This window comes from Ornithorhynchus anatinus, chromosome 18 (assembly GCF_004115215.2).
Source record: "Ornithorhynchus anatinus isolate Pmale09 chromosome 18, mOrnAna1.pri.v4, whole genome shotgun sequence".
Classification (NCBI taxonomy): domain Eukaryota; kingdom Metazoa; phylum Chordata; class Mammalia; order Monotremata; family Ornithorhynchidae; genus Ornithorhynchus; species Ornithorhynchus anatinus.
In genome coordinates, this window is record NC_041745.1 from 23,873,094 (window position 1) to 23,899,044 (window position 25,951).

The 25,951-nt window shown below is 56.5% G+C and overlaps 1 protein-coding gene across 2 annotated transcripts in view; it reads right to left on the reverse strand.

Annotated features, from left to right (window-relative positions):
* Positions 1–9,593: 9,593 nt before the first annotated feature.
* Positions 9,594–25,951, reverse strand: part of SMOX (spermine oxidase) — a 95,030-nt gene continuing 78,672 nt past the window's right edge. For both annotated transcript variants that reach the window (XM_029046471.2, XM_029046470.2), the window contains exons 2-7: positions 25,273–25,510; positions 20,506–20,732; positions 18,135–18,308; positions 15,494–16,238; positions 10,625–10,785; positions 9,594–10,138 (exon numbers count right to left, since the gene is read on the reverse strand). In XM_029046471.2, the coding sequence (XP_028902304.1) occupies positions 10,001–10,138; positions 10,625–10,785; positions 15,494–16,238; positions 18,135–18,308; positions 20,506–20,732; positions 25,273–25,483 (1,656 nt within the window). In that variant the 5' untranslated portion in view covers positions 25,484–25,510 and the 3' untranslated portion in view covers positions 9,594–10,000. The remainder of the gene's footprint in view (positions 10,139–10,624; positions 10,786–15,493; positions 16,239–18,134; positions 18,309–20,505; positions 20,733–25,272; positions 25,511–25,951) is intronic.

A 25,951-nucleotide genomic window follows, 5' to 3' on the forward strand; every position in this document is an offset into this window, starting at 1 on the left:
AACTCTGGGATCCTCTTTCCTTTCCACCGCCGGGCTTGCCGGATGACCTGGGGCCCGTCACTGATCCTCGCCGAAACTTGGTTTCCCCAACCGGACGATGGGGAATGCTCCCAAGGATTCCGGGCGGACTGGCACGTAGCGGACATCACCACCAGTGCCTGGCTCTGAGGCACTTCTGGATCTTCCAGTCTTCAGAGGGTCCTTGGAGGACAACAACTGACCACCACCGCCCCCGCCACCGCCCCCAGTCCCAAGCTGCTCCGGAGATTCAAGGAGCTCCAGAGTCACAGGTTCCCCAGAAGCGAGCTGGGAAACTGAGTGGCAGGGGAGTGGGAGAAAGGCTGGAGGGAAACGGCTATGGCCTGATGGAAAGAGCACGGGCCTGAGAATCAGGAGGGGGCCTGGGTTCTATTCCCACCTTTGCCAGTTGTTTCCTAGGTGACCTTGGGCAAACCACTTAACTTCTCTGTGCCTCAATTTCCTCTGCCACTTGTCCACGGTATGACTGAGGGCAAGTCACTTCTCTTCTCTGTGCCTCAGTTACCTCATCGGTAAAATGGGGATTAACTGTGAGCCTCACGTGGGACAACCTGATTACCTTGTATCTACCCCAGAAACGGGGGGCGGGCAAGGGGGCAGATCCTGTTCTCCCTCTTACTTAGATCGTGCACCCCATGTGGGACAGGGATTGGGTCTGACCTGATAAACCTGAATCTACCCCAATTGATCTAAACAGTAATTGACGCATACTAAGTGCTTAATAACTACCATTAAAAAAAAAGAAAAAAATCTGTGGATTTAGGGCAGGAGTTGGGACCACTCTCATCAGGGAGAGGGCCACCAGTGGGCCAGGGATAAGGATCCATAGTGGTCACTGGGCCCCATGACCGCGCTATACGGCGACAATCTGGACGTAGAGCGCCCTCCTGTGACCTGAGAGGAGACCGCAGCGTAGCCTAAGCCACCAATCCATCCAGGGTACTTATAATGTTGGTATTTGTTAAGCGCTCACTATGTGCAGAGCACTGTTCTAAGCGCTGGGGTAGATACAGCGCAATCAGGTTGTCCCACGTCAGGCTCACAGTCTTCCTCCCCCTTTTACAGATGAGGGAACTGAGGCACAGAAAAGTGAAGTGACTTGCCCAGAGTCAGCTGACGAGTGGCAGAGCCGGGAGTCGAACCCGTGACCTCTGACTCCGAGGCCCGGGCTCTTTCCACTGAGCCACGCTGCCACTACTTATGGAGTGCTTACCGAGTGCAGAACACTGTACTGGGCGCTTAGCAGAGTGCAACGCAACAGAGTTGACGGACACAACTCAAGGAGCTAAGAATCCAGAGAGGGAGACGGATATTCAAGTAAAATTCCCGGCTCTGCCACTTGTCGGCTGTGTGACTGTGGGCAAGTCACTTAACTTCTCGGTGCCTCAGTCCCCTCATCTGGAAAATGGGGATTAAGACTGTGAGCCTCACGTGGGACAACCTGATGACCCTGTATCTACCCCAGCGCTTAGAACAGTGCTCTGCACAGAGTAAGCGCTTAACAAATACCAACGAGATTAAAATTAAAATTACAGGTTGGGGAAGCAGCGGAGTAGAAGGATTTGGACGTTCAGGCTGTAGGGCTGGTTTTGAGGGCTGGGGATCAATGTACCTAGGGGTACGGACAGACTTTAGTGCCTAGGTGACGGAGGAGGGAGGGAGAATAAGGTGGAAAGACCGTGGACCTGAGTTTCGGGAGACCCATATTCTATTCTCCCCTTCTAGATCGCAGGCTTTTCACAGGCGAGGAACGGGCGTACCAACCCTGTTATATTTTACTCCCCCAAGTGCTGAGTACGGTGCTCTCCACCCAATAAGTGCTCAATAAATGTCACTGATTGATTGACTGATCGATTCCCGGCTCCACCACTGGCCTGCTGAGTGGCCTTGGGAAAGTGAATTCACTTCACTACCTGTTCTCCCTCCTATTTAGACCGTGAGCCCTATTTGGGAGAAGGACTCTGCCAAATCTGCTTCTTTCGTATAATGATGTTGGTATTTGCTAAGCGCTTACTAGGTGCCAAGCACTGTGCTAAGCGCTGGGATAGATACAAGGCTATTAGGTCGTCCCACTTGGGGCTCACAGTCTTGATCCCCGTTTTACAGATGAGGTCACTGAGGCACAGAGAAATTAAGCGACTTGCCCAAAATCACACAGCAGACGAGTGGCGGAGCCGGGATTAGTACCCACGACCTCTGACTCCAAAACCGTGCTCTTTCCACTAAGCCACACTGCCTCAACCCCACCGCTTAGCACGGCACATGGCATATAATGGGAAGCAGCGTGGCTCAGTGGAAAGAGCCCGGGCTTCGGAGTCAGAGGTCATGGGTTCGACTCCAGGCTCAGCCACTTGTCAGCTGTGTGACGGTGGGCAAGTCACTTAGCTTCTCTGTGCCTCAGTTACCTCATCTGTAAAATGGGGATTAACTGTGAGCCTCACGTGGGACAACCCGATTACCCTGTATCTACCCCAGCGCTTAGAACAGTGCCCTGCACATAGTAAGAGCTTAACAAATACCAACATTATTATATAATAAGCACTAAACAAAGGCTATGATTTTTTAATTATTATTAGTAGTACTTGCAGCAGTAGTAGTGTATGGCTTAGTGGGTAAAGCACGGGCCTGGGAGTCACAAGGATCTGGGTTCGAATCCAGGATCCATCCCTTGTCTGCTGTGTGACCTCAGACAAGTCACTTGACTTCTCTGTGCCTAAGTGACCTCACCTGTGAAATGGGGGTGAAGATCATTAGCCACACACGGGACAGAGATTGTGTCCAACCTGATTTGCTTGGACCTAGCCCAGATCTTAGTACAGTGCCTGGCACATAGTAAGTGCTCAACAAATACCATAAAGAGAAAAAAATATATATAGTAGTAAAAGTACGTGACAGGGCCCGTTTGCAGCCTCAAGAATCTCTGAAACTTCAAAATCCCCCGATAGTGGAAACACCAGAAATAAATATTTGAACGGTGCAGTGGGGAGGTAGGAGAAAGAAAGGGAATGACTTTCTTACACAAGCACATTCCTCGCCTAATGCCTAAACATTCCTCAATCCACGTGCTTATTGGTCTTCAAAACACAGCCAGGTTGGCCGGAGCGGAAGGAGTGATTTCCCTTATAAACTCCTTGTTGTCAGGGGTCGTGTCTTACAACTCTACCATATCGTACTTTTCCAAGCACTTAGTCCAGTGCTCAGTAAACGCTCGATAGATGGATGGATCGATCATTGTATCGATGTCCAGAGAGGGTAAGCAACTTGTCTAGAGTCACTCAACAGAGCAGAACTGGGACAGAAACCCAGGAACCCCCATCTTGCACCAGAGCGGGGTTGTCTAACGGTTTGAGCAATGGGGGAGACAGAGCCTTGGGCTCGTTCTCGGATCCGCTCTGAGAGCTCGTACCATCCCCGTCAAATCCCTGGGGACAAAACTGTGTACGTCCTTGGGGGTGGGTGCTTGGAGATCCCTAATGCCAGGTCCTTGGAGGGGTGTAATGCACCATCCCCGAATATCTCCTCTGGGCAGGGGTCTCAACCTGAAAGCACTAAGGGGTCTTGAGAAGCAGCACGACTCAGTGGAAAGACCCCGGGCTTGGGAGTCGGATGTCATGGGTTCGAATCCCGCCTCTGCCACTTGGCAGCTGTGTGACAGTGGGCAAGTCACTTCTCTGTGCCTCAGTTACCTCATCTGTAAAATGGGATTAACTGTGAGCCCCACGTGGGGCAACCTGATTACCCTGTATCTACCCCAGAGCTTAGAACAGTGCTCTGCACATAGTAAGCCCTTAACAAATACCAACATTATTGTTATTAAGGGCTTGCAGAGGAAGAGTGCTTTTGCTTTCTGGCCACAGATTCACCTTCGGCATCTTTTGTGCTTTAGATGCCGGCTGGGACTGGGGCAGTGGACCTCCAACCCACTTCCACAGGAAAAAAGTGCTTTCAGACCACTTCCTATCCTCCCCTGTCCTTCTCTTCTTCCTCCTCCTTCTCATCTTCCTTCTCCTTTCTCCTCCTCCTCATTCTCCCCCTCTTCCTCCCCTGCTCCTCCTCCTCCTCTCCTTTCTCCCCTAACTCCTGCTTCTCCTCCTCCTTTTCCTCCTCCTCTTCTTCCTTCTGCTCCTCCTGTTCTGCTCCTGATCCTCCTCCTCATTCTCCCCCTCTTCCTCCTCCTCCTGCTCTTCCTCCTTCTGCCCTCCCCCCACAACACACACACACACACACACACACACACACACACACACAAATGTTCCCAAAGCCATGGAATCATTCCTCTCCCCAGGGACCCAGGAGACCCGTTCCCAGCCACAGCAGCTCTGGGACCGTTTTAGCTTGAACTTGTCATCTGGTTTGAAGAAGCCGGGAACATATGGAGGAGGGATTCCTTGCGAAGGGCAAGGAGGGGCCTGGTCCAGCCTACAGCCTGTGCTCAACTTCCAATCAGCGCAAGAGCTGAGCTAGGCTGCCCCCCATTCTGCCCCCCATTTTCTAAGATCCGAGGAGTCGTCTTCAGGAAGGAGAGTCACCTCTAAAGACAGTAAGGGGTGAGTCCCTGGATCAACAACGGAATGATAATAGGGTGACTTTACAGGTGAGGAACCTGAGGCCCTGGGAGGTCAAGAGGTTATCCAAGAAAAGTCAGTGGCAGGGTCAGGAGTTCTTCCACTGGCTCCTCCTGACCCCTGCATGGCCCAAAAGAGGGCAGGGAGGGCATAAGGAGCAGAGGGGTGGGGGGCAGGCAGAGGGGCAGAGCAGGGACCAGAGAGGCAGGGCAGGGAGGGTAGAGGGTCCAGATGGGCAGGGTGGGAAGAGCAGAAGGGCCAGAGGAACAAGGCAGGGAGGACAGGGGGATCAGATGGACAGGGCAGAGAGGGCAGAGGGCCTAGATGGGCAGAGCAGGGAGGGGAGAAAGGCTGAATGAGCGGGGCCGAAGGGGCGGAGAGGCCAATGGGTAAGGTGGGGAGGGCAAATGGGGTTGGAAGGGCATGGCCGGGAAGGCAGAGGGGCCAGAGGGGTTGGGGGGAGGGCAGAGAGGTTGGAGAACGTTGCTGTGGCTATCACACTTTGGAGGGCAAGCAGGGGAATGAATCCAGCCCCTCCTCTTGACTGTTCAAGGCTGCCCTGGCAGGCTAAGAGTAGATTCGTTTGGGGGGCGGAGATGCCAGCTCATCCTGAGCAATGGGGATGGGTGTTCCTTGGGGTTCCCAGGGGTGGGGGCACAGCTGTTGGGATTTCTCCATTTCTCCAGAACATCCTGTCCTCTGCCATAATCTACAACCTTTCTAACATTTTTTCTGTTACCGTTGTCATGATCTCTATCCGTTTAGCTGCCGGGCTGCCTCTTCCACGTTTTCCCTGGACTTTCCCTAGCATTAGTGTCTTCTCCAGAGAATTAGTCCTCCTGATTATGTGTCCAAAATATGATAATCTAAGTCGAGTCATTTGGCCTTCCAAAGACCGCTTTGGTTTAATTTGCTCCAAAATTAATTTGTCTGTCTTTCGGGCAGTCCACGATATTCTGAAAAGCCTTCGCCAATGCCGTATTTCAAAACAGTCGACGCTCTTTCTATGCTGTGCTTTCACCGCCCAGCTTTCGGATCCCTACACCGTCACTGGAAACACGGCGATTATTAGGGATGGGTTTTCCAGCGGCAGTCGTGGGTTTCCCCGGGATGTCGGGATGTGGAGGCGGCCTCACCCAGCAGAGGGGGCCGGAGCCCTGCGCTCGGGGGACACGATGGCTGTCGGGATGCCCGAGGCCGGCCCGCACCCCGAGGTCAGCCTGCACCCCGACCCTCCTGCCCGGAGGCCAACCAGCACCCCAAAGTCAGCTTGCACTCCGAGACCAGCCTGCACCCCGACCCTCCTGTGCAGAGGCCGGCCAGCACCCCGAAGCCAGCCCGCACCCTGACTCTCTTGCTCAGAGGCTGGTCTGCACTCCAAGGCCGGCCCGCACCCTGACACTTCTGCTCAGTCCAGAATCTGGACCGTACGGGGGACTTGAGGCGTGTCAGGATGCCCGAGACCAACCTGAAACCCGGAGGCCAGCCCGCACCCTGAGGCCAGCCTGCACTCCGACTCTCCTGCCTGGAGGCCAACGAGCACCCTGAAGCAGCCTGCATCCCGAGGCCGGCCTGCATCCCGACTCTTCTGCTCAGAGGCCGGCCTGCATCCCGACTCTCCTTCCCGGAGGCCTGCCTGCATCCCGAGGCCAGCCTGCACCCCGACTCTTCTGCTCAGAGGCCGGCCTGCACCCCGACTCTCCTTCCCGGAGGCCTGCCTGCATCCCGAGGCCGGCTCCTCCCGCCAGGAGGCCAGCCCACACCCTGATTCTCCTGCCTGAAGGCCAGCCTGCACCCCAAGGCTAGCCTGAACCCCAACCCTCTTTGTCCGGAGGCCAGCGGCGGCTTGGCCAGGATACTCCCCAACCCCTCCACCCCCACAGCGGCCCGGCCCAACATCCAGCGTTGGAGGCAGTGGGTGGCTGAGATCGACCGGGTGGCTCCTGCAAGGGGCATCAGGTGGGGAGTAGGGGCCCGGAGAGGCCGTGGCCAGTTGAGTTTGGGCCAAAGGGGTGGTGGGCTGGGAATCCCGAGGGACTATGAGGAGAGGGGTCGTGCACCCAAAAAACATCCACTGTGCTGGAGGAATAGGAGAAAGGGGGAGGGGAGGGAGAGAGGGTGGAAGGGGGCGGGAGGGGGAGGAGAGTGAAGATATCGTACTCTCCCAAGTGCTTAATACAGTGTTCAGTACACAATAAGCACTCAGTGAATCCATTGATCGATTGAGGAGGAGGTAGAGGAGTAGAAAAAACAAGAGGGGCAGAAAGAAGATGGGCAGGGGAGAGGGAAGAAGGGGAAGGAGACGAGGAGGGTAAGGTGGAGAAAGAAAGCGAAGAGGAGAAGGAGGTGAGGGAGGAGGAAGAGAAGCAGTAGGGGGATGGGGAGGAAAGGGGGGAGGGTTTCCTGGAGTAGGAAACTCTAGGTGCTCATACTTGACTCCACCATCTCCCCCACCATATCCTGGCATTCCTGGGCCATTCTGGGTGGTCTGGGAGCAGGTCTGACCTTAGGGCTCACAGAGTATTGACTACCAGGACACAAGAAACCTTGTGTGGCCAGAGATTGCATCTCCCAACTCCCTTGTATTGTCCTCCCGCACCCATTTAGTCCAGTGTTCCACACACAGTAAGCACTCAGTAAAGGCCACATTTGGTCTCAGAAGCAAAAGGAATAGGAGTTCCGGTCCCAGTGGGTTCTAATCCTGGCTCGGTCACTTGCCTGCTGTGTGACCTCAGCCACGGCACTGAACTTCTCTGGGCCTCAGTGTCCTCATTTCTACAATGGAGGTGAAATACCTGTTCTTCCTCCCCCTTAGCCTGTGAGCTGAGTATGGGGTAAGGAATGTGTCTGGTCTGACTGTAGTGTATCTACCTCGGAGCGTAGCATACTGCTTGGCCCACAGTAAGTGCTTAAATGCCAGTATTATTTTCTTAAAATTTGTATTATTATTAATGGTAGAAGGACACAGGACCAGAAAACTAAAGCTTCCCTGCGCAGGTCAACAAAATTCTGGAAAATGTAGGCTCCTCAGCCTGGGAGGTCATTAGTTCTATTCCTCTGCCTCCAGGAAGAGGCACAATGAATCTCCTCATACGGAGGAGACTTTCACCTGAGTGTAAAGCCCTCAGTCTCCCTCTGTTCCTTGGCTCTCCCATCTTGCAAACTGGTCAAAAAGTTCTTTCAGTCTATCCTAAATCCCACAAGCTGCTGACCAACCGACCTACCGCTGGATCATTTCATCGGGAAGAGATCAGGAAGACCACTGATGCCTCAGTTCCCTCATCTAAAAGATGCAGATATAATACCTGTTCTTCCTGGATCTTAGACTGTGACCCCCCCATGTGGGATTTATCCCAGTGCTTAGAATCAATCAATCAGTCAGTTATATTTATTGAGGACTTAACTTGGTGCAGAGCACTGTACTAAGCACTTGGGAGAATACAATACCAGAGAGTTAGCATAAAGCAAGCGCTACCTGATCACCTCTCTGCAAGTCCCTGCGAGTAATCCAACCCGCCTAGGATGGACAATGCCTTTTCAGCATGGGAGAAGGACATTGTAAAATGAAAAATCCAGAATTTGGGGATAAACCTACCTACTTCAGGGAGAGTTGGTGAATGCATCCTTTGCAGCAACCCACAGGATTTCAAGGCACGACTCCTGCCCGGAGACAAGGGTAGGTAAGACTGACTTCTTCTCCCGCTCCTCTTCCCTCCAGCTCCCGTCTTCTCCTTGCCCAGTGTCAAAGTGTCTCACAGATGGACGGTTCTTCCTTAGGTTTGACCCGAAGCCTTCCTGCTGCAGTTTCGGGTCTGACCTTCAGCGAGTTGAAGAGCCGGTTCCTCTTTACGTCCAGACTTGAGCATTTTAAAGAACTGCCTTTGGCCTTCTGGCCTCTATGCGGAGCGATGCCCGACACCCGAGAAAAAGCCACTGAACACGGCATCTGAAATGCCATCTGAGTGCCCCTCCTCCGAGGGGAGGAGGAACCCAATTTTCCACACTTTTAATTCAGGTGGCCTCACACACCGACTCTTTCCCAGCAAAGCAGTCGGTGGATCAGATGGTATCGATGCCTGCCTACTTGTTTTGTTTTGTTTTCCGTCTCCCCCTTTTAGACTGTGAGCCCGTTGTTGGGCAGGGATTATTTCGATCTGTTGCCGAACTGTACATTCCAAGTGCTTAGTACAGTGCTCTGCACATAATAAGTGCTCAATAAATATGATTGAATGAATGAATGAATGAATTAGAGGCCCAACAGTGAGGTGAGCATCAGGATGACCCTGCCAATTGCTGACCTGGGATCGAGGAAATTTTCTTCCCAAATCTGCCTTAATTCCACCGCACTATAACAATCCCTCTGGTCTGGTGAGCCCTAATCACCATCACAGTGCTCACTCACCCGTGTGCTTGGGGTGTGGAGGGGGTTCTTTATTAAATCATAATAATAACTGTGGGTGCTAACACCGTACTAACTGCAAGGGGCGACATGGGATTATCTGGACGGACGCAGCCCCTGTCCCACGGGGGTGTTCACGGACTAAGGAGGAGGCAGAACAGATGAGGGGACTGAGGCACAGAGAAGTTAGGTGACTTGCCCAGGGTCACCCAGCACCCAAGTGGAGGAGCCTCTGACTTCTAGGCCTGGGCTCTTTCCAGGAGACGACACCATTTCCTGAGGACAAACAAGCCTGTCCGTCTTTGCAAGACGGCCTGGTCAGGGGAGAGAGGAGTCAGGAGGCCCTGGCTCTGGTCTTGCTGTGCTGCGAGCTTGCAGTGCAGTCTAAGGGAACTCAACCTCTCTAAACCTCAGCTCCCTCACCGTAAAATGGGGATATGCCTCTCCCCGCCTCCCAGGGATGTTCAGATAAAATGAGATCACTGATGGAAAAACACAAGCTTGTCAAATTCAAGGTCTCCCCCGAGGCCCTTCCTCTCCGTCTCCTCCTCTCGGCCCATCGCGTGGAAACTTTCAAGAAAGAGATGGTCTGAACGGCAATGCTCAAACCTATTTTTATTCCAATGGTTTAGTATTGAAGGCACTTACTATACAGGAAAAAGGACATTCAGACAGAACCAGGAAGCGTTCAACCCTTGGAACAAGATGCCACCCAGAGGAGATCAACTAAGTGAGGGGACAGAGAGAGACAGCGAGAGAGAGAGAGAGAGAGAGAGAGAGACAGAAAAAGACAGAGGCAGCGAGAGAGAGAGAGCGCCCCCATCCTCAGAACAATACAGTACGTGAGAAATAAGCTACAGTTGCTGACTTGTTTGGTTAGGATCAATATAAAAAAGATAAAAATCACCCTACTAAGGACCCCCCCAAATCAAAAATCGATGAGAGCCCCCGGCGCTCAGCGGGATCGAGTCGGCGGGTGAACACCAGCTGGGGGCGGTCAATTCTCATCTCGCCAAAGGTCTTGGTACATGTCGATGAGGCGGGCCGCCTCACGCTGGCCGGACAGCAGAGCCCCATGGGTGGTCGAGTAATACTTCCGGTCCGTCGCCTCCCCAGAGAACAGCACCTGCATTGGCTGAGGGGGCGGGTAGGTCACTGGCCAAAGAGGCCGTCCCCCGGAGGTCGGCTTCCCGGCCCCTCGCCCGCTCGCCAGACCGGACGCGCATTAGGAGCCGGCCGGGGACCCGCCGGGTGGTCCACACTGTTGGGGATCGGGGGGTCGGGGGCTGTAGGCCCAGTGGAGGGGGAGGGCAGCCCTGGCTGGGTCTGGGCTGGGCTTTGTAAGGGTCAGCTCCGAGCACTCCCACAGAGGGTCTCTGGGGGGGCAGAGGGGGAGGGGAACATTGGCAGACAGTGGGCTGACCTATGAGAGTCAATATGGGGCACTCACGAGGGTCCCCAGGGGAGGCTGGGAGGCATGGGGGAGGGGGGCACGGACAGGGGCCAGACCTGCAAGGGTCAGCAAGGGGCACTCCCACAGAGGGTCCCTGGGGGCAGTTGGCGAGGGTGGGGGGACAGAGGGAGGCAGACCCACCGCCCCCCAGGGTCCGGCGATACCCACCACAGTCTTGGAGCTCTCCGGGTACGGCAGGGGCTTGGCCAGCCGCTCCACGTCGGCCCCGCTCGACCCCACCTGGGTGTACGAGTAAGACCCCCGGAAGTGGGGGTTGCTGCCCCAGGAGGAGCGGAGGATCCGGCGGGGCTTCGGGATATTGGGGTTCCCTGCGGAGAGGCAAGCGGAAGAGCTGAGCGGAGGAGCCGAAGTCAACGCAGGCTGGGACCGATGCCCCCTCATCCCCCTACCCTGCCACTCCGTGCTCGGATCCTAAAAGAAGGCCTCGGAGGACCACCCGATCCAACCCCCTAAGACAGAGGCAGAGAGGCCATCTTGTCCATCCCCCGCCTCTGGGTCCTAAGCCCTCAGGGAAAGCACCCTGGACTCGTGGATACAGTACAGGTCTGGGAGTTGGAGGACCTGGGTTTTCACCCCAGTTCCACCCCTTTTTCTTTTCTTTAGTCATATCTGTTAAGTACTCACTAGGTGCCAGGCACCGTACCAAGTGCCGGGGCGGATACAACTTAATCAGACTGGATACAGTCCGTGTTCCACTTGGGGTTCACAGTCTTGGTCCCCATTTTACAGATGAGGTACCTGAGGCACAGAGGAGTTGCCTAAGGTCACTCAGCAGAGTAGCGGCGCACCCAGGATTAGAACCCAGGTCCTCTGACTCCGAGGCCTGTGATCTTTCCACTAGGCCATGCTACCAATTGCCTACTGTGTGAACCTCGGCAAGTCATTTCACTTTCTCAGTTTCTTAATCTGTAAAATGGGTATTTGACACCTGTTCTGATTTTCCCCTTAGGCTGTGACCCCCGTGTGGGAGAGAGGCTACCTCCAGTCTATTTTATATCTAACCCCAGTGCTCGGTACGGTGCTTGGCACGTAGTAAGTGCTGAACAAATACCACGATTAGTGCTGTTAGGGAAGGATGGGATCGAGTCTTGGGGTTACAGACCGCCCCCGGGGATGGAGATCCTCACTCTACCCGGATCGCCTATCCAGGCCGAATCCCCCAACAGACAGGAAGTTAATCCTCCCGCCCGATCCAACTCCCCCCTGCTGCTATTTAAGGCTGTGTCCCCTGGCCCAGAGCATCTCTGAGCTGAGGCCCCAGCTGAGATGTGCAGAGCTTTCTCCCAGAATGGCCCAGCTACAGCTCTGAGACCATGAGGTAAATCAGAGGGGGCCGAGGAGAAGGACGGGGAGGATGGTGACAGAAAGCCACCGGCTGGAAGGCCCCAGCTGGTGGGAGGGAAGGGCAGAGCCCACTGCATGATAGCTTTGACATTCTTGGGAGAAGAGGCACGCCTGGGGTCTCCACACGCCTCTGAGCCTGACGGGGGGGACTCTGGTTCCAGGGACTCGAGGTCTAAAACACATCTATGAGTTCTCTCCAAGGGACGGAGGAGAGTGAGCGGCCCAGGGGAGTCACGGGGAGACGATGACTCATCTAATGAGCCGATTAATGGATTTTTTTTAATGGTATTTGCTAAGCACTTACTATGTGCCAGGCACCGTACTAAGCGCTGGGGTAGATACAAGCTAATGGGGTTAGACACAGTCCCTGTCCCACAGAGGGCTCACAATCTTAATCCCCATTTTGCAGATGAGGGAACTAGGGATAGAGGGGTTGAGCGACTTGCCCGAGGTCACACAACAGACAAGTGACAGACGGTTTAGCACTTTCTAGTTTCTAAGCGCTGGGCGAAGGACTGGGGTAGACACAACATACCTCACAAAACAATAAGCAGAGGGGGGCTGAATAACAATCTTCAGGTCCGCAATGGTTATTAGCGGAAAGGTGGAGCCCTGAAGTTCCTCAACAAAGAGGACTTTAAGGCACTCGATCACCTTACCTCACTGCTCTCCTACTACAACCCAGCCCGCACACTGAGTTGGGCTCCTCTAATGCCAACCTACTCACTACCTCGTCTATCTTGCCGCTGAGCCCTCACCTAAGTCCTGCCTCTGGCCTGGAAAGCCCTCCCTCTTTATATCTGACAGACAATAACTCTCCCCAACTTCAAAGCTTTACTGAAGGCACAATTTCCCCCTTTCCTCTTCTCCCACTCCCTTCTGCGTCACCCTTGTAATTGGATTTGTACTCTTTATTCACCATTTCTTCAGTCCCACAGGACTTAGGTAATAATAATAATAATAATGTTGGTATTTGTTAAGCGCTTACAATGGCAAGGGCACTGTTCTAAGCACTGGGGTAGATACAGGGTAATCGGGTTGTCCCACGTGAGGGTCACAGTTAATCCCCATTTTCCAGATGAGGTAACTGAGGCACAGACAAGTGAAGTGACTTGCCCACAGTCACACAGCTGCCAAGTGGAAGAGCCGGGATTCGAACCCATGAGCTCTGACTCCCAAGCCCGGGCTCTTTCCACTGAGCCACACTGCTTCTCTACATATCTGCAATTTATTTCTATTAAATTTTTTTAGTGGTATTTGTTTAAACGTTTTCTGTGTGCCAGGCACTGAACTAAGCACTGGGGTGGATGCAAGCAAATCAGGGTGGACGCAGTCCCTGTCCCACATGGGGCTCACAGTCTCGATCCTCATTTTACAGATGAAGTCATCACTGAGGCACAGAGAAGTCAAGTGACTTGCTCAAAGTCACACAGCAGACAAGTGGCAGAGCTGGGATTAGAACCCAGGTCCTTCTGACTCCCAGGCCTGTGTTCTAGCCACTAGACCACGTCGCTTCTCATGTTTGGAATGTCTGTGTCCCCCTCTAGATGGTAAGCTCACAGGAAGCAGATCCCTACCAACCCTTTATATTATACTGTCCCAAATGCTTAGTACAGTGCTCTGCACATAGTAAGTGCTCAATAAATGCCACTGATTGATTGACAAAATATATCCATAATTATATACATTTAAAAATATAAAAATTTATGTGATGATTTGGGATATCGAACAGCTGTTCTAAGAAAGAAGTAGGCTATTTTGAATTAAAACTGCATTATAAACGCATTCACACCGAAACGCAGATGGCTTTAAGCTTTGTAGAAGAGTGACATCGTAGCAGAATTTCAATTTTTTGGATTAAAAATCAGAAGGAACATTTATCTCCAGGGGGCTCAGGAAACCTCACCTTTTGCAGGAAATGTGTCTCCCAATTCTGTTTTATTGTGCTTTTCTAAGTGCTTAGTAGAGGGCTCTGCACACAGTAAGCGCTCAATAAATATAATTGACTGAAATCAAATAGCCCCGAGTCTGGTGGAAAGATAATCCGGCTCTGCTCGGAGGTCGTCCCCGGGGAAGCCTGATGCGGGGGGATGATTCCTTTCCCAGATGGCTTGCTGAGCCTGAAGTCAGTCATGCAATCAATCGATCAATCAATCGCTAGTATTTATTGAGTGCCTCCTATGAACAAAGCACTGTATTAAGTACTTGGAATAGTACAACAGAGATGACAGACACGATTTCGACTCTCAAAGATCATACAATCTTTTCTTCATTTATCATATTTGTTAAGCACTTACTATGTGCCGGGCACTGTACCAAGCCCTGGGGTAGCTATCTCCACTTGTCTGCTGTGTGGCCTGGGCAAGCCACTTCACTTCTCTGTGCCTTGTTTACCGTATCTGTAAAATGGGGACTAAGACTGTGAACCCCACGTGGGACAACCGGATTACTCTGTATTTATCCCAGCGCTTAGAATAGTGCTTGGCACATAGTAAGCGCTTAACAAATACCATCATTATTACTATTATTATTATTAATCAGGTTGGACACGTTCCATGTCTCACATAGGGCTCACAGTATTAACCCCCATTTTACAGAGGAGGTAACTGAGGTCCAGAGAAGTGAAATGACTTGCCCAAGGTCTCACAGCAGACAAATGGCAGAGCCGGGATTAAAATCCAGGTCCTTCTGACTCCCAGGACCGTGCTCTAACCACTAGGCCTTGCTGCTTCTCAACTGTTGCGGTGCTCCACCAATCACTGCCAGGATTTCATCCCTGCCTTCTGCTGCTCACCCAGTAAAATACCACCAGACGAACAGGCTTCCGGGACAAGATCACTGGGGTGGGGTAGAAGGGGCGGCCTAGTGGGAGGAGCACAGTACTGGGATCCTGGAGATCTGGGTTCAATCTTGGAAAAGTCACTTCATTTCTCTGTGCCTCAGTTTTCCTCATCTGTAAAAAGGGGATGAAATATCTTTTCTCCCTCCCCCTTAGACTGTGAACCCCATGTGGGTGAGGGACCGTGTCCAACATGATTATCTTGTCTCTACCTCAGAGCTTATTACAGTCTAGGCACCTAACAAACACTGAACCAAAACCACAGATACTATTCTAATCCCCATTTTAGGGGAGAAACTGAGGCCCACAGGTTCGATATCCACGGGTCAACGGGGGATGATGCCCCAGACCAGGTTCCCAGTGGCACTTTCCATCCCTCCCCACCAGGAGAAGGGACGCCCCTCCACTGTTCTTAGGTCAAACCCCGACACGGGAGGGGCCCCGTGTCCCACCACAAAGCCTCTCGATCCTCTTTCCCCCACCCCAGGAAAGGCCTGGTCCCTGCAGCTCTGTCCTCTACAGGATAAACCTGCTGCTTCCCGGGCCCAGTGAAGATTCGACTGTCTGGGCTCGGGGACAGGAGTCACTCATTCCTTCATTCAATCGTATTTATTGAGCGCCTGTGTGCAAAGCACTACAGTGAGCACTTGGGAGAGCACAAGAACAAAGAGGAGACATTCCCTACCCACAAGGAGCTCACAGTCTAGAGGGGGAGACAGAGTCTAGAGGGGGAGTCCTGCAGGGCCTGTGGGGAATGGCCCGTCCCCGCCCCCGAAAGGGGGCAACGCCCGCTCCCCCAAAGGGATCCCGCCGCCTCGCCCGGCCCCGCCCACCTGTAAACCTGCGCAGCATCTCGGTGCAGGTCTCGGCCACGGTCTCGTCGTCGCAGCGCTCCATGACGAGGGCCTCCTCGCCGCAGATCCAGCCGCTCAGCACGTGGCCGTAACGCTCGGGCGGGTACAGCACGTCGAAGCTGCAGATCTTCTTGTACCACAGCCCCTCGGGGTAGGTGAGGGTCTCGCTCTCCGCCTCGTCCTCCCACACGAACTGGATGCTGTTGCATTCGGGGCTCCAGAAGGGCTCCTCGAACTCCAGGAAGATCTTGTCGGTGGTGCTGATGCCCAGCTTCTGGATGGCCGCCACCTTCTCCTCGGGCAGCCCCGGCCGGAACAGGGTCTCGTGGTATTTCTTCAGGACCCCCAGGGACACGGTGACGATGACGTGGTCGGCGGGGATCACCTCGCAGTCCTCGCACTCCACGAAGACCCGTCCCCGCCGCCCCTCCCCGTCCTCCCGGTCCTCCTCCCGGTGGCCCTCCCGGTTCCCGCCCCGGTCGCGGTTGTGGTCGCCGGCCGGCTCGATCTCGGGGCTCCCGGGGGCGGCCTGGTCCCAGTGCACGCAGCGGACCGGCTTGCCCAGCTGGATGACGGAGCGCGGGATGGGCTGGGCCAGCAGCTCCACGATCCGGACGAAGCCGCAGGGGATGACGTGGTGGGCCCCCGGGATCTCCGTCCACTCTCCGAAGGCGCTGAGGGACACCTCGTCCATGCTGTGGGAGCTGCTCTCGCAGCTCTCCACCTGTGGTGGACGGAGCGGGAGACAGGAAAGAGGTCAGGAGGCATCGGTGCGGCCTAGCGGGAGGAGCCCGGGCCAGGAGACGGAGGACCCGGGCCCGATCCCGGCTCTGCCACCGACCTCCCGGGTGACCGTGGCCGAGCTCCTTCACTCTATTTCCTCATCTGTAAAATGGAGATAAGATTGCTGCTCTCCCTCCCTTGGACTATGACCCTCCAGTGGGACTTGAACCGTGTCCAACCTGATTATCTTGTATCTACCCCAGTGCTTAGTCCAGTGCTTGGCATATAGGAAACACTTAACACCACAATTAACATTATTATTGGCTCGGGTCAATGTGGCCTTCCCTTAAGTTGGGGAGGACTCTCCCTGACCCATTTTGTGTGGATCATCCGTGGCAGTCGGTTTCGACTCGCACAACTTGCCTTCTCTGCCCCCTCCTGCTCCCCCCGGGTCACCTCTCTCCCAGATCCACCGATACGAGGCTGTGTCCCCTCAAGGCCTAAGTGGAGTTCAATGCCATGCTCCCCCTCTCCCCAGCAGGGTCCCAGCCTCCACTGCTGCTCGGTATTACCTGTCATTCCGTATCATCCGAGCCACTCACCCCCTCCACTAGCACAGGTAATGGAACAAAGGCCGCGTTCTTGGATGTGGGCTCTGGATGGCCAGGGGGTCCGTGGACTCAGAAGAGCTGGTCGGTGACCCTCCCTGTCAGTCCCAGAATTCTGAAACGTCAAGGGCTGCCAGAAGCCCAAACTGGGCAAACTCAGCACCCCAGGGCTCAGGTAGCAATTTTTTATGGTATTTAAGTGTTTAATATAATAATAATAATATTTGTTAAGCACTTAATATGTACCAAGCACTATACTAAGTGCTGGGGTGGACACAAACAAATCAGATTGGACACAGTCCATGTCCCACATGGGACTCAGTGTCTTAATCTCCATCATACAGATGAGGTAACTGAGGTACAGGGAAGTTAAGTGATTTGCAGGAGGCCACACGGCAGACAAGTGGCAGAGCCGGGATTAGAACCCTTGACCTGGTGACTCCCAGGCCCGGGCTCTATCCACTACGTCACGCACCCCCTTTACTGTGTATCAAGCACTGTTCAAGCCACTGGAGTCCTGAGTACCTGTCCCACATGGGCCTCAGCGGCTAAGTAGGAGAGAGAACAGACATTGAATCCCCATTTGACAGTTGAGGTGAGGGTCTGAGAAATTAAACAAGCTGCCCAAGGTCACACAGCAGGCAAGTGGTGGAGCCAAGACGGAAAGCCGGGTCGTCTGACCTCCAGGCCTGTGTTCAGTCTGGGATTACCCAGGAAATTCTTAAATGACTACCCGGTGGTGGGAAAATGGTCGGGGAAGGAGACACGGGACGTTCCCAAACTTCCCAAGGTTACGGAGGCCAGGGCTCCAGGACTAAATCTGGAGCCCCACAGGCCTCTGAAGAGGGAGCCCCAGGCCGGGGCCGAACAGATAGGTCTCCTCCAGATGGAGTTGTCCACCTCTGAGGAGGGTGATTATCAACAGTACAGATAAAATGGCTGGCTTTCAAAATGATTTTCTTCACAGATCAAAAGCGGTGGAGAGAGGGCACCTCGGGGAGCAGGGAGGGCAGCCAGAAGCTGTTCATCTGGGGGCAGCCGGCTGGACTCTTGGATGATTCTGTTTGTAAAAATCATTCCCAGCTAACATGGGCCTTCCCTCGAAGTGGCTCTGAGAATGAGGGAGGGGTGGAATGCAGGGCGGCTTAGCTCCTCGGCATTTGAGGACGCCTGCGCTACGAGTCCCGGCGTGCGCTGGGGCCTCGGGTCAGCACGCGCCGGTCCGGGTGGGGTGTCCACACATCGATGGCGAGCGAGGCAGCGGGGCGGGCAGGGGTAACGGGGCGAACCTTCAGGTACTGCTGGATCATGGCCAGCTTCAGGCGCTTGGTGGTCTCCGAGTCGTCCGGGTCGGCTTTGATGCGCTTCCGCACCACATCGCGTGTGAAGACGCCCACGCTATTCTGGCTCTCGGCGTTGACTGGTTTGCCTCGCTGGAAGAACTCCTGAGTCAGGTTATAGACCTGCCGGGGAGAGCCGCGGTGAGTACTGGCCGCCGGGGTCGCCCGCCCGGAAGCGAGGGGGGAGGCGGGGTCACTGCCCGGGGGGGAGAGGCCGGCAGGTCACTCCCTGGGGGAGAAGGGTCACCACTTGAGGGTGAGGAGCCAGAGGAGTTACTGCCCAGGGATGAGGGGGTCTGAGAGGGGAGGTCACCGCCTGGAGACGAAGGGGCCTGGGGAAGGGGTCGCTGCCGAGGGGTGAGGAGCCAGCAGGGGTGAGGAGCCAGCAGGCCATCATCTGGGGGTGAAGGGGCCGGCGAGTTCGCGAGTTCACCACCTGGGGGAAAGGGGCCGTTGGGATCACTGCCCGGGGGCAAAAAGGCCGGAGGCATCACTGCCCAGGGCGAGGGGGCCGGAGGGGTCACCGCCCAGGGGCTAGGGGACCGGAGGGGTCACCGCCCGGAGCCGAGGGGGTCGGCGGGACCCACCTCGCTGACTGAATGGAAACACGCTGTCTGCCCTCGAGTTTGGCGAGAGCCACGATAGGCAGAAGTGATGGACTAACCACTAGGGCGGGAGAGGATGGATTTTTCTTCTGCAGGAATGTTCTGTCCTCCTCGCCCACCAAGGGTACAGATAGACGACGTAGCATTAAGAGCAGCACCCACTTTTACACCGATGCCGGTGCCGAATGAGCTCAATTCTAGCCCCCCAAAAGTCTCTTCGAGTCCTTCCCGGGGAGGACACCCCTCCCCCCGGGGAACACCCTCCCCGCTCTCTCTTAGACACGATCCCTCCCTGCCTCAGAATTCCTTAAAACCCACCTCCTCTGGGAAGCCTTTCCAAGTTCACCGAGCCCGACTTAAGACCCCTCGATCACTCCAGGAGTCTCTCGTTGCCAGTGGATGCCTCTAAATCATGGCTCTGCTATTTCTGTTTCTAGGTGGCTTTTGGATGTGTTTCTACGCTTCTGCCACTTGTGGTTTATGTTTAGCTGGGTGTTTATGTATCTGTATTTATCCTGTCTCCCCGTCGGACCGGCAGGGACCTTGCCATCTTCTCCTCCCTCTGCCCCTTCCGCAAAGCCCGGTACCATGTGTGTGTTTGTGTTTCTATGTGTGTATATGTGGGGGGGAAGGGGATGGGAAAGGGCACATGTGCACTCTACCCCCCATCAGGCTGGAAGCAGTGTGGCCTAGTGGATAGAGCATGGGTCTGGGAGTCAGACGGACCTGGGTTCCAATCCTCACTCCTCCACTTGTCTGCTGTGTGTCCCTGAGCAAGTCACTTTACTTCTCTGTGCCTCATTTACCTCATCTGTAAAATGTGGACCAAGACTGTGAGCCCTATACGGGACATGGACTCTGTCCAAGCTGATTACCTTGTATTTACTCCAGCATTTAGTACAGCGTCTGGCACGTAGTAAGCACTTAAAACCCTTAAAAAAATGCCCCTTAAGGGCTCCTTTCTCTGTCCCGCCCCCAACCACCCAGTGCTAACCTTCTCACTGTGCCTCGTTCTCACCTGTCCCACCGTCGACCCCTGGCCCACGTCCTACCCCTGGCCTGGCATGCCTTCCCTCCTCACATTCACCGAACCAACACACTTTCCCACGTGGCCTTCACAGACTCAGCCCCCCTTTTCCTCTGCTCCTCCTCCCCTCGCCATTGTCCCAACTCACTCCCCCTGCTCTAGCCCCCTCCCTGCCCCACAGCACTCGTGTATATATGTACATGTTTATTATTCTATTTATTTTAATGATGTGTATATGTCTATAACTCTACTTATTCATATTGATGCTAATGATGCCTGTTTACTCGTTTTGATGTCTGTCTTGCCCCTTCTAGACCACGAGCCTGTTGTTGGGCAGGGATTGTCTCCGCTGCTGAACTGTACTTTCCAAGCGCTTAGTGCAGTGCTCTGCACACAGTAAGCGCTCGATAAATACGACTGAATGAATGAATACCATGTGTGTGTGCATGGGTGTGCGCTGTCTCTCCCATCATTCATTCAATCTCATTTACTGAGCACTTACTGTGTGCAAAACACTGTACTAAGCACTTATCGGGCTGTAAGTAAGTCCCTCGAGAGCAGGGACCACGTCTCTTCCTCCCTCGGCCATTCCTCGGCGCTCCGCACACCGTCCCCCACCTTCGGCCGGGTTGAATTAAAGTCCCAGATGGCCGGGTGGGTGGGCGCGGACCAGACCCCGGTGCCTCACCTCGTTGTATAAATCACTGAATTCTTCAACCACATCTTTCGGGATCCTCCGGCCGTGGTTGGTGAGGTGGTAAGCCACCCCGTTCTTGGAGTAGAGGCTGATCCGGCCCACGCTCCGCTCCCCATCGGTCGTCTCTTCCAGTAAGCCATTGTCTTCTGCTAGATGGTAGACTGGGTTTCCATGGGAACCGTGGATCCACGTGGCTCCCAGCTCAAAGGTGGCGTGCTCTGTGGGGAGCGCAGAAGGGGGGACGGGGGCCGGCTCACGGACTCCGCCAGGCTCCTCGGGGCGGCCCCGGGCCCCCGACGATTCCTTCAGCTGCGGCGGCAGCAGCGCCAGTGACAGCGGGGAGGTAGAGGGCTGCTAGCGGAGGGGCAGGAATGCCGGACGGTGCTCTGACCACACTGCCCCGGGGGTGGGGCCCAGGCCATGCCCTCTGCCTGCCCCGGGCTAAGAATGAGGGGAAGACCTCCAGACCGGGAGGAGACATAATCAGGACAGACACGCGAGCACTCATCCTTCCCACCACCTCATTAGTAAAGGTTCACACCAGACTCTTCTACTCTCCTAGACTCAGGACACCCACACCGCACACAAACTTCCCACTACCTCACGTCTCTCTCTCTTTCCCTCTCATACAAACACCCCTATCCACCTATCCGTCATTTATCCACCAACTTGCCTCTAGAACCTCAGACCGGGCTGTTCTGATCTTTTAGACTTAGGGGAGACACCCCCCCAACCCCCATCATTCCACTCCTGGTCTGTAAAGCTTCAGACGGGAGCCCACTGAGGCCCAGGACCAAGCGTGGCCATTTCCGACCTACTCCAACAATCCCCGCTTTCCCTGCTCCCTCCCCCAGCCCCGGCCCCAGGGCTCCGGTGAAAAGCCAAACATACACGGGCAGTCTCCCTCACATCCCACACCCGGAGTAGAAAGTTCTCCCTGATCCAACCTAAATCCCCCATGCTGCAAGCTCGGGCCACCTTTTCTGGGCCACACTCGGGAGTGGCGGCAAGGGGCATTGCCCCCACCTAGCGCTTTCCCACAGGGGCCCGGGGAAACCCAGGGGTGAACGAGTTTTGGGAGCGCTACCAGCCAAGCCCGGGAGAGAAGGGAGGCCCAACGGTCAGAGGTCACACTGCCAGAACCCAGGGGGCCGGGTGGGTAGGTTTGGGCAGATATCTCGGCTTCGGCCGCAGCTGGCCAAGTGGGCTGGTGAAGAGCGGCGGGGGCAAGCGGGAAGCGGGAGGGGGAGAGAGGAGGGACTCCTTAAATCCCAGGATTCCCTCAGGGATCGGTAGCCACCTTGGGCCGCCTGAAGGATCGGAAGAGCTGGGGCTGGGCAGACTGCCTCGGGGGTGGGGGGCAAGGGGAGCACTTGAGTAAGGAGAGTCCTGGCTGGCTTCCAGAGGATTCAGACAATCCTACGGCCAGTCCCGGGTCCGGGCCCACGCCCGGAAGCCAGGAGCCAGGCCCAGCCCAGACCCAGCTGGCACAGACCAGGCCGGCATCAGTCGGGATCCTGAAGGGCAGCAGCGCCCCAGAGCCACGGAACCCCTGCAGGAGAGAAAGCAGCGTGGTCTAGCGGATAGAGCACGGGCCTGGGAGTCAGAGGACCTAGGATCTAATCCCGGCTCTGCCACTTGCCTGCTGTGAGATCTAGGGCAAGTCATTTCACTTCTTTGGGCCTCAGTTTCCCCAACCGTAAAATGGAGAGTCAGTACCCGATCTCCCTCCCTTTTAGGCCGCGTGCCCCGTGTGGGAAGGGGACCGTATCCAACCTGACTGTCATGGATCTACTCCGGCGCTTAGCCTACTGCTTGGCGTTCAGTAAGCACCGAGCAAAGGCCACGCCGGACAACAGAAGGAAGAAGGGTGGGGGAGCTGGAGCCCCGCCGGGCCCTCAGCCCAGACCCTCATCCCCACCGGACCTCCGCCCCCAGAACCCGGCCCGGTCTGGGGTCACGCCTCCTGAGACCCGCTGGGTCTGAAAAGGAAGTCGGCCGCTTCCTCTTCTCAGCCCTCCCCTGCCCCCGCCAAGGGACGGAATGTAATCAACTTGGCGGTGGCTAAAAATAGAGGCGTGGGCCCCGGCGCGTGGGCTCCGTCAGGCTGCTGGCGGGCCCACCGGGTGGCGGGAGTCGGGGGTTGGAGCGAGCGGGGTTAATAACGGACGGCCCAGGCAGGCGGAAGACCGAGCCCGGGCACCGGAATCGGATCCGACATCGGGGATGCAGCCAGGCCACCTCCACGGTGCCACGGCCCTGAGTGGTGAGGGGAAGACGTGAAATCGGGGAGGCACAGAGCTGGGGCAAGTGGCAGCGCTGTGGAGACGTGTCTTCTCAGCACGGTGAATGAGCCAACCTAAATTACCGATTGTCTGGCACGAAGCATTTGTCACCGTGGGAGAACCAGCACGGCGGGCCTGGGAGTCGGAGGGCCCGGGTTCTAAGCCCAGCTCCTTCAGTGGCCTGCCGTGTGATCTTGGGCAAGCCCCTTCACTTCCCCGGGGCTCAGTTCTCTCATCTGTAAAATGGAGAGTCGATCAATCCCTGTTCTCCCTCCTACTTGGGCTGCGTCCACGTTGGATAGAGACCGTGCCTAGCCCGTCTCGTACCACTCTTAGTGCTGAGTTCAGCGCCTGGCACGTAGTACGTGCCGAACGACTACCACGGTGATCGGTGTTATCGTTACCGGGAGAGAGGTGGAGGAGACCCACTTATAATAACTGTGGGATTTGTTGAGCACTTACTATGTCCCGGGCACCGTAGTAAGGACCGAGGGAGACACAAGCAAATCAGTTTGGACGCAGTCCCTGTCCCGCATCGGGCTCACGGTCTTAATCCCCATTTTGCAGATGAGGGAACTGCGGCACAGAGAGGCGAGGTGACTCTCCCGAGGTCACCCAGCAGACAAGCGGCAGAGCCCGCGCTCCCCATCGAAGCCCCCGGGGGTCGGATTCGGCAGGACTCACCCAGCAGGGGGATCTGGGGAGAGCAGGGCTGGTGTCTCTTGAAGCCTCTGACCGGCTTCCCGGGTCACCGGCGAATCTGGCCCCGCTGGCCGTACAAAGCCCTGAGATCTTTTCCCCTCGGTGTCGCCGCCCCTAAGGCTCTGCCTCCAAGCCTCGGTGACCTCTGCATCCCCACAGCGGGGCCGGTCTCTAGCCGTTGGACGGCCGGGGACCGGGGTGACCGGGAGAGATGGTGACCGGGGCCTCGGGTGACAACGGGCTCAAGGGCTGGGGAGGACTGAGAAGCAGGCTGCGGGAGATCAGAGGACCAAGGCCCAAGCTTCCACGAGCCTCCTCCCCTCCGTCCCCTAGAGGGTTTCACCCTGGGTTCCGACACCCCGGAAGGGAAACGTGGGACTGGACCCGGTGCCCGGTCAAAGGGAGAGCAGAGGTTCCAGGCACGGAGATGTTAGGACGCTTTCCTCAGCACACACAAGTGCATCATTCAACCAGACAAGAAGCTCCTCTCCCTGGCCTGGACTGGCAACATTCCCCCATCCCCCGCACCCCCACACACAGACACTCTCTCTCTCTCTCTCATACACACACTCACCCAGACTCACTGCCCACATACCCACGTACGCCGGGGAATCCATTCAGGACAGTGGGAGGGGGATGGGAAAGGCAGCAGACATATCGGTGACCTCATCACCCCTGGGTTCTGTCAGAGAGATGGGGGGTGCCCTCCACCCAACCCTGTCTGGGCTCTGGGTACAGACAGTAAGTGGTCGGGAGGGGAGGGAGCTAGTCACTGTGCCAATCAGCCGGCTTAGTGATCGTGTCTGCAAGGGCAAGGGCACGAGAGAGAGAGGGCGCGAAGCCGTTGGGCAGAATGATCCCAGGGCCCGATCAAAGGCCGTAGACCCGGCCGTCCAGCTGGGACAGAACGGGGGTGACTTGCGTCTGCGGGGCCTTGACTCACCCCCTCCCCGCCTCCCACTCCCAACCCCAATCTGGTTCCAAGCTGAAACCCGGAGGCTTCCCCTGGACCGGGGATCGGAGAGACGCGGGCCAGGATGGGGTGACGCATTTAAAGGGGCAGGCGCGAGGGGATGAGCCCACGAGAGCCCCTACCTCACCCTGCCCACAGGGAAGCACCGGCAGACCAGAGGGCAAGGGGTCAGAGGCAAAGGGGAAAGGGATGGACCGACCACGAGTGCTCCGCCTGTCGTAGCGAGGGCACGACCACCCTCGCCGGTGGCTCCCGCGCACCTGACACTTGGGACCGGCAGGACAACTGGCCACACACAAGTGGACTGCTGACTGGCCAGAGGGAGAGGGGGATGAGGGGAAGGGGCAGAGTGACTCGGTTTCAGTGAAGCTGAATCTCTGTCTGGGTGGCCCGGACGGTCTCCCTTCCTCCAGAGATCCCGGTCCCCCACTGCCACACCCCAGAATGAAGGGTGGCCCTGATGGAGGGGCCCGGGGTCCCCTGATGTGCCCTTGGCCACCCCGTCCCACCCACCGGTGGGTGAGACTGGTGGAAACCGGCCCTCGTCAGGCCGCAACCGGGACAGGTCTGCCCTCTGTGCCCTGGGGGCGGAGTGGGTCCGGGCCCCGGGTCAGCGCAGCCCAAGCCATCACGGCCTGGCGTCACAGTCCCCACAACTCCACGGAGGGTGGGAATCTCCCCCCGCCCACCCGCCCTCCCCAACTGGGGCATCCGGTCAGCCGGCCGCATCGCCCCCTCCATCGGCCCGGACCGGGCGCGGGGCGGGGAGCGGCGCCCCGGCCTTCCCGGCCCCCTTACCGAGCTTCACGCTCTGGACTCGGCCTCCGATTCGGTCCGACGCCTCGAGCACTGTGACGTCGGTGAATCCGTGCTCCAGGAGGGTTCTGGCCGCGGACAGCCCGGCGAGCCCGGCGCCGATCACCACGATCCGAGGCTGCCTCGGTCTCCCGCGCAGGCCGCCACCGACAGGCTCCTCAGTACTGTCTCCAGAGCTGTCACAACTTTGCATGCCGTCTGAGCTCTCTTTCTAAGGAGCCTGTGAGGGGAAGGCAGGGACGGGAGAAGCCGGTGAGCCGCTGCCCGGCCAGCTCGCCCCGGAGGACCCCGTCCCTTCCCACTCCCACCCCTTCCCCACACGGGCCCGGACGCCCCGAGCCGCCTTACGCGGGAAGAGCCGGGTGAGGGGAGCGGTCCGTTGTACAGAGGCGTTTGAGGACACGGCCCTGAGACGCCGACCCGTCTCCAGCTACCAGACCAGACCTGCCCAAGGCCGGGCACTGGAGTCCTGACTCCAATCCTCCCCACCCTCTCCGTCTCTGTCTCTCCGACTCTGTGTCCCGTCGCGCTCTCTCTCCACAGATGTCGAAGGGGGCGGCTTCCAGATGGGGCGGGTCCCATCCCCGGGGTGCTCCCCCGTCGCCCCTCTCCCACCCCGTCCTCAGGGCCCGCCTTCCGCAGCCACCGCAAAGCCTCCGCT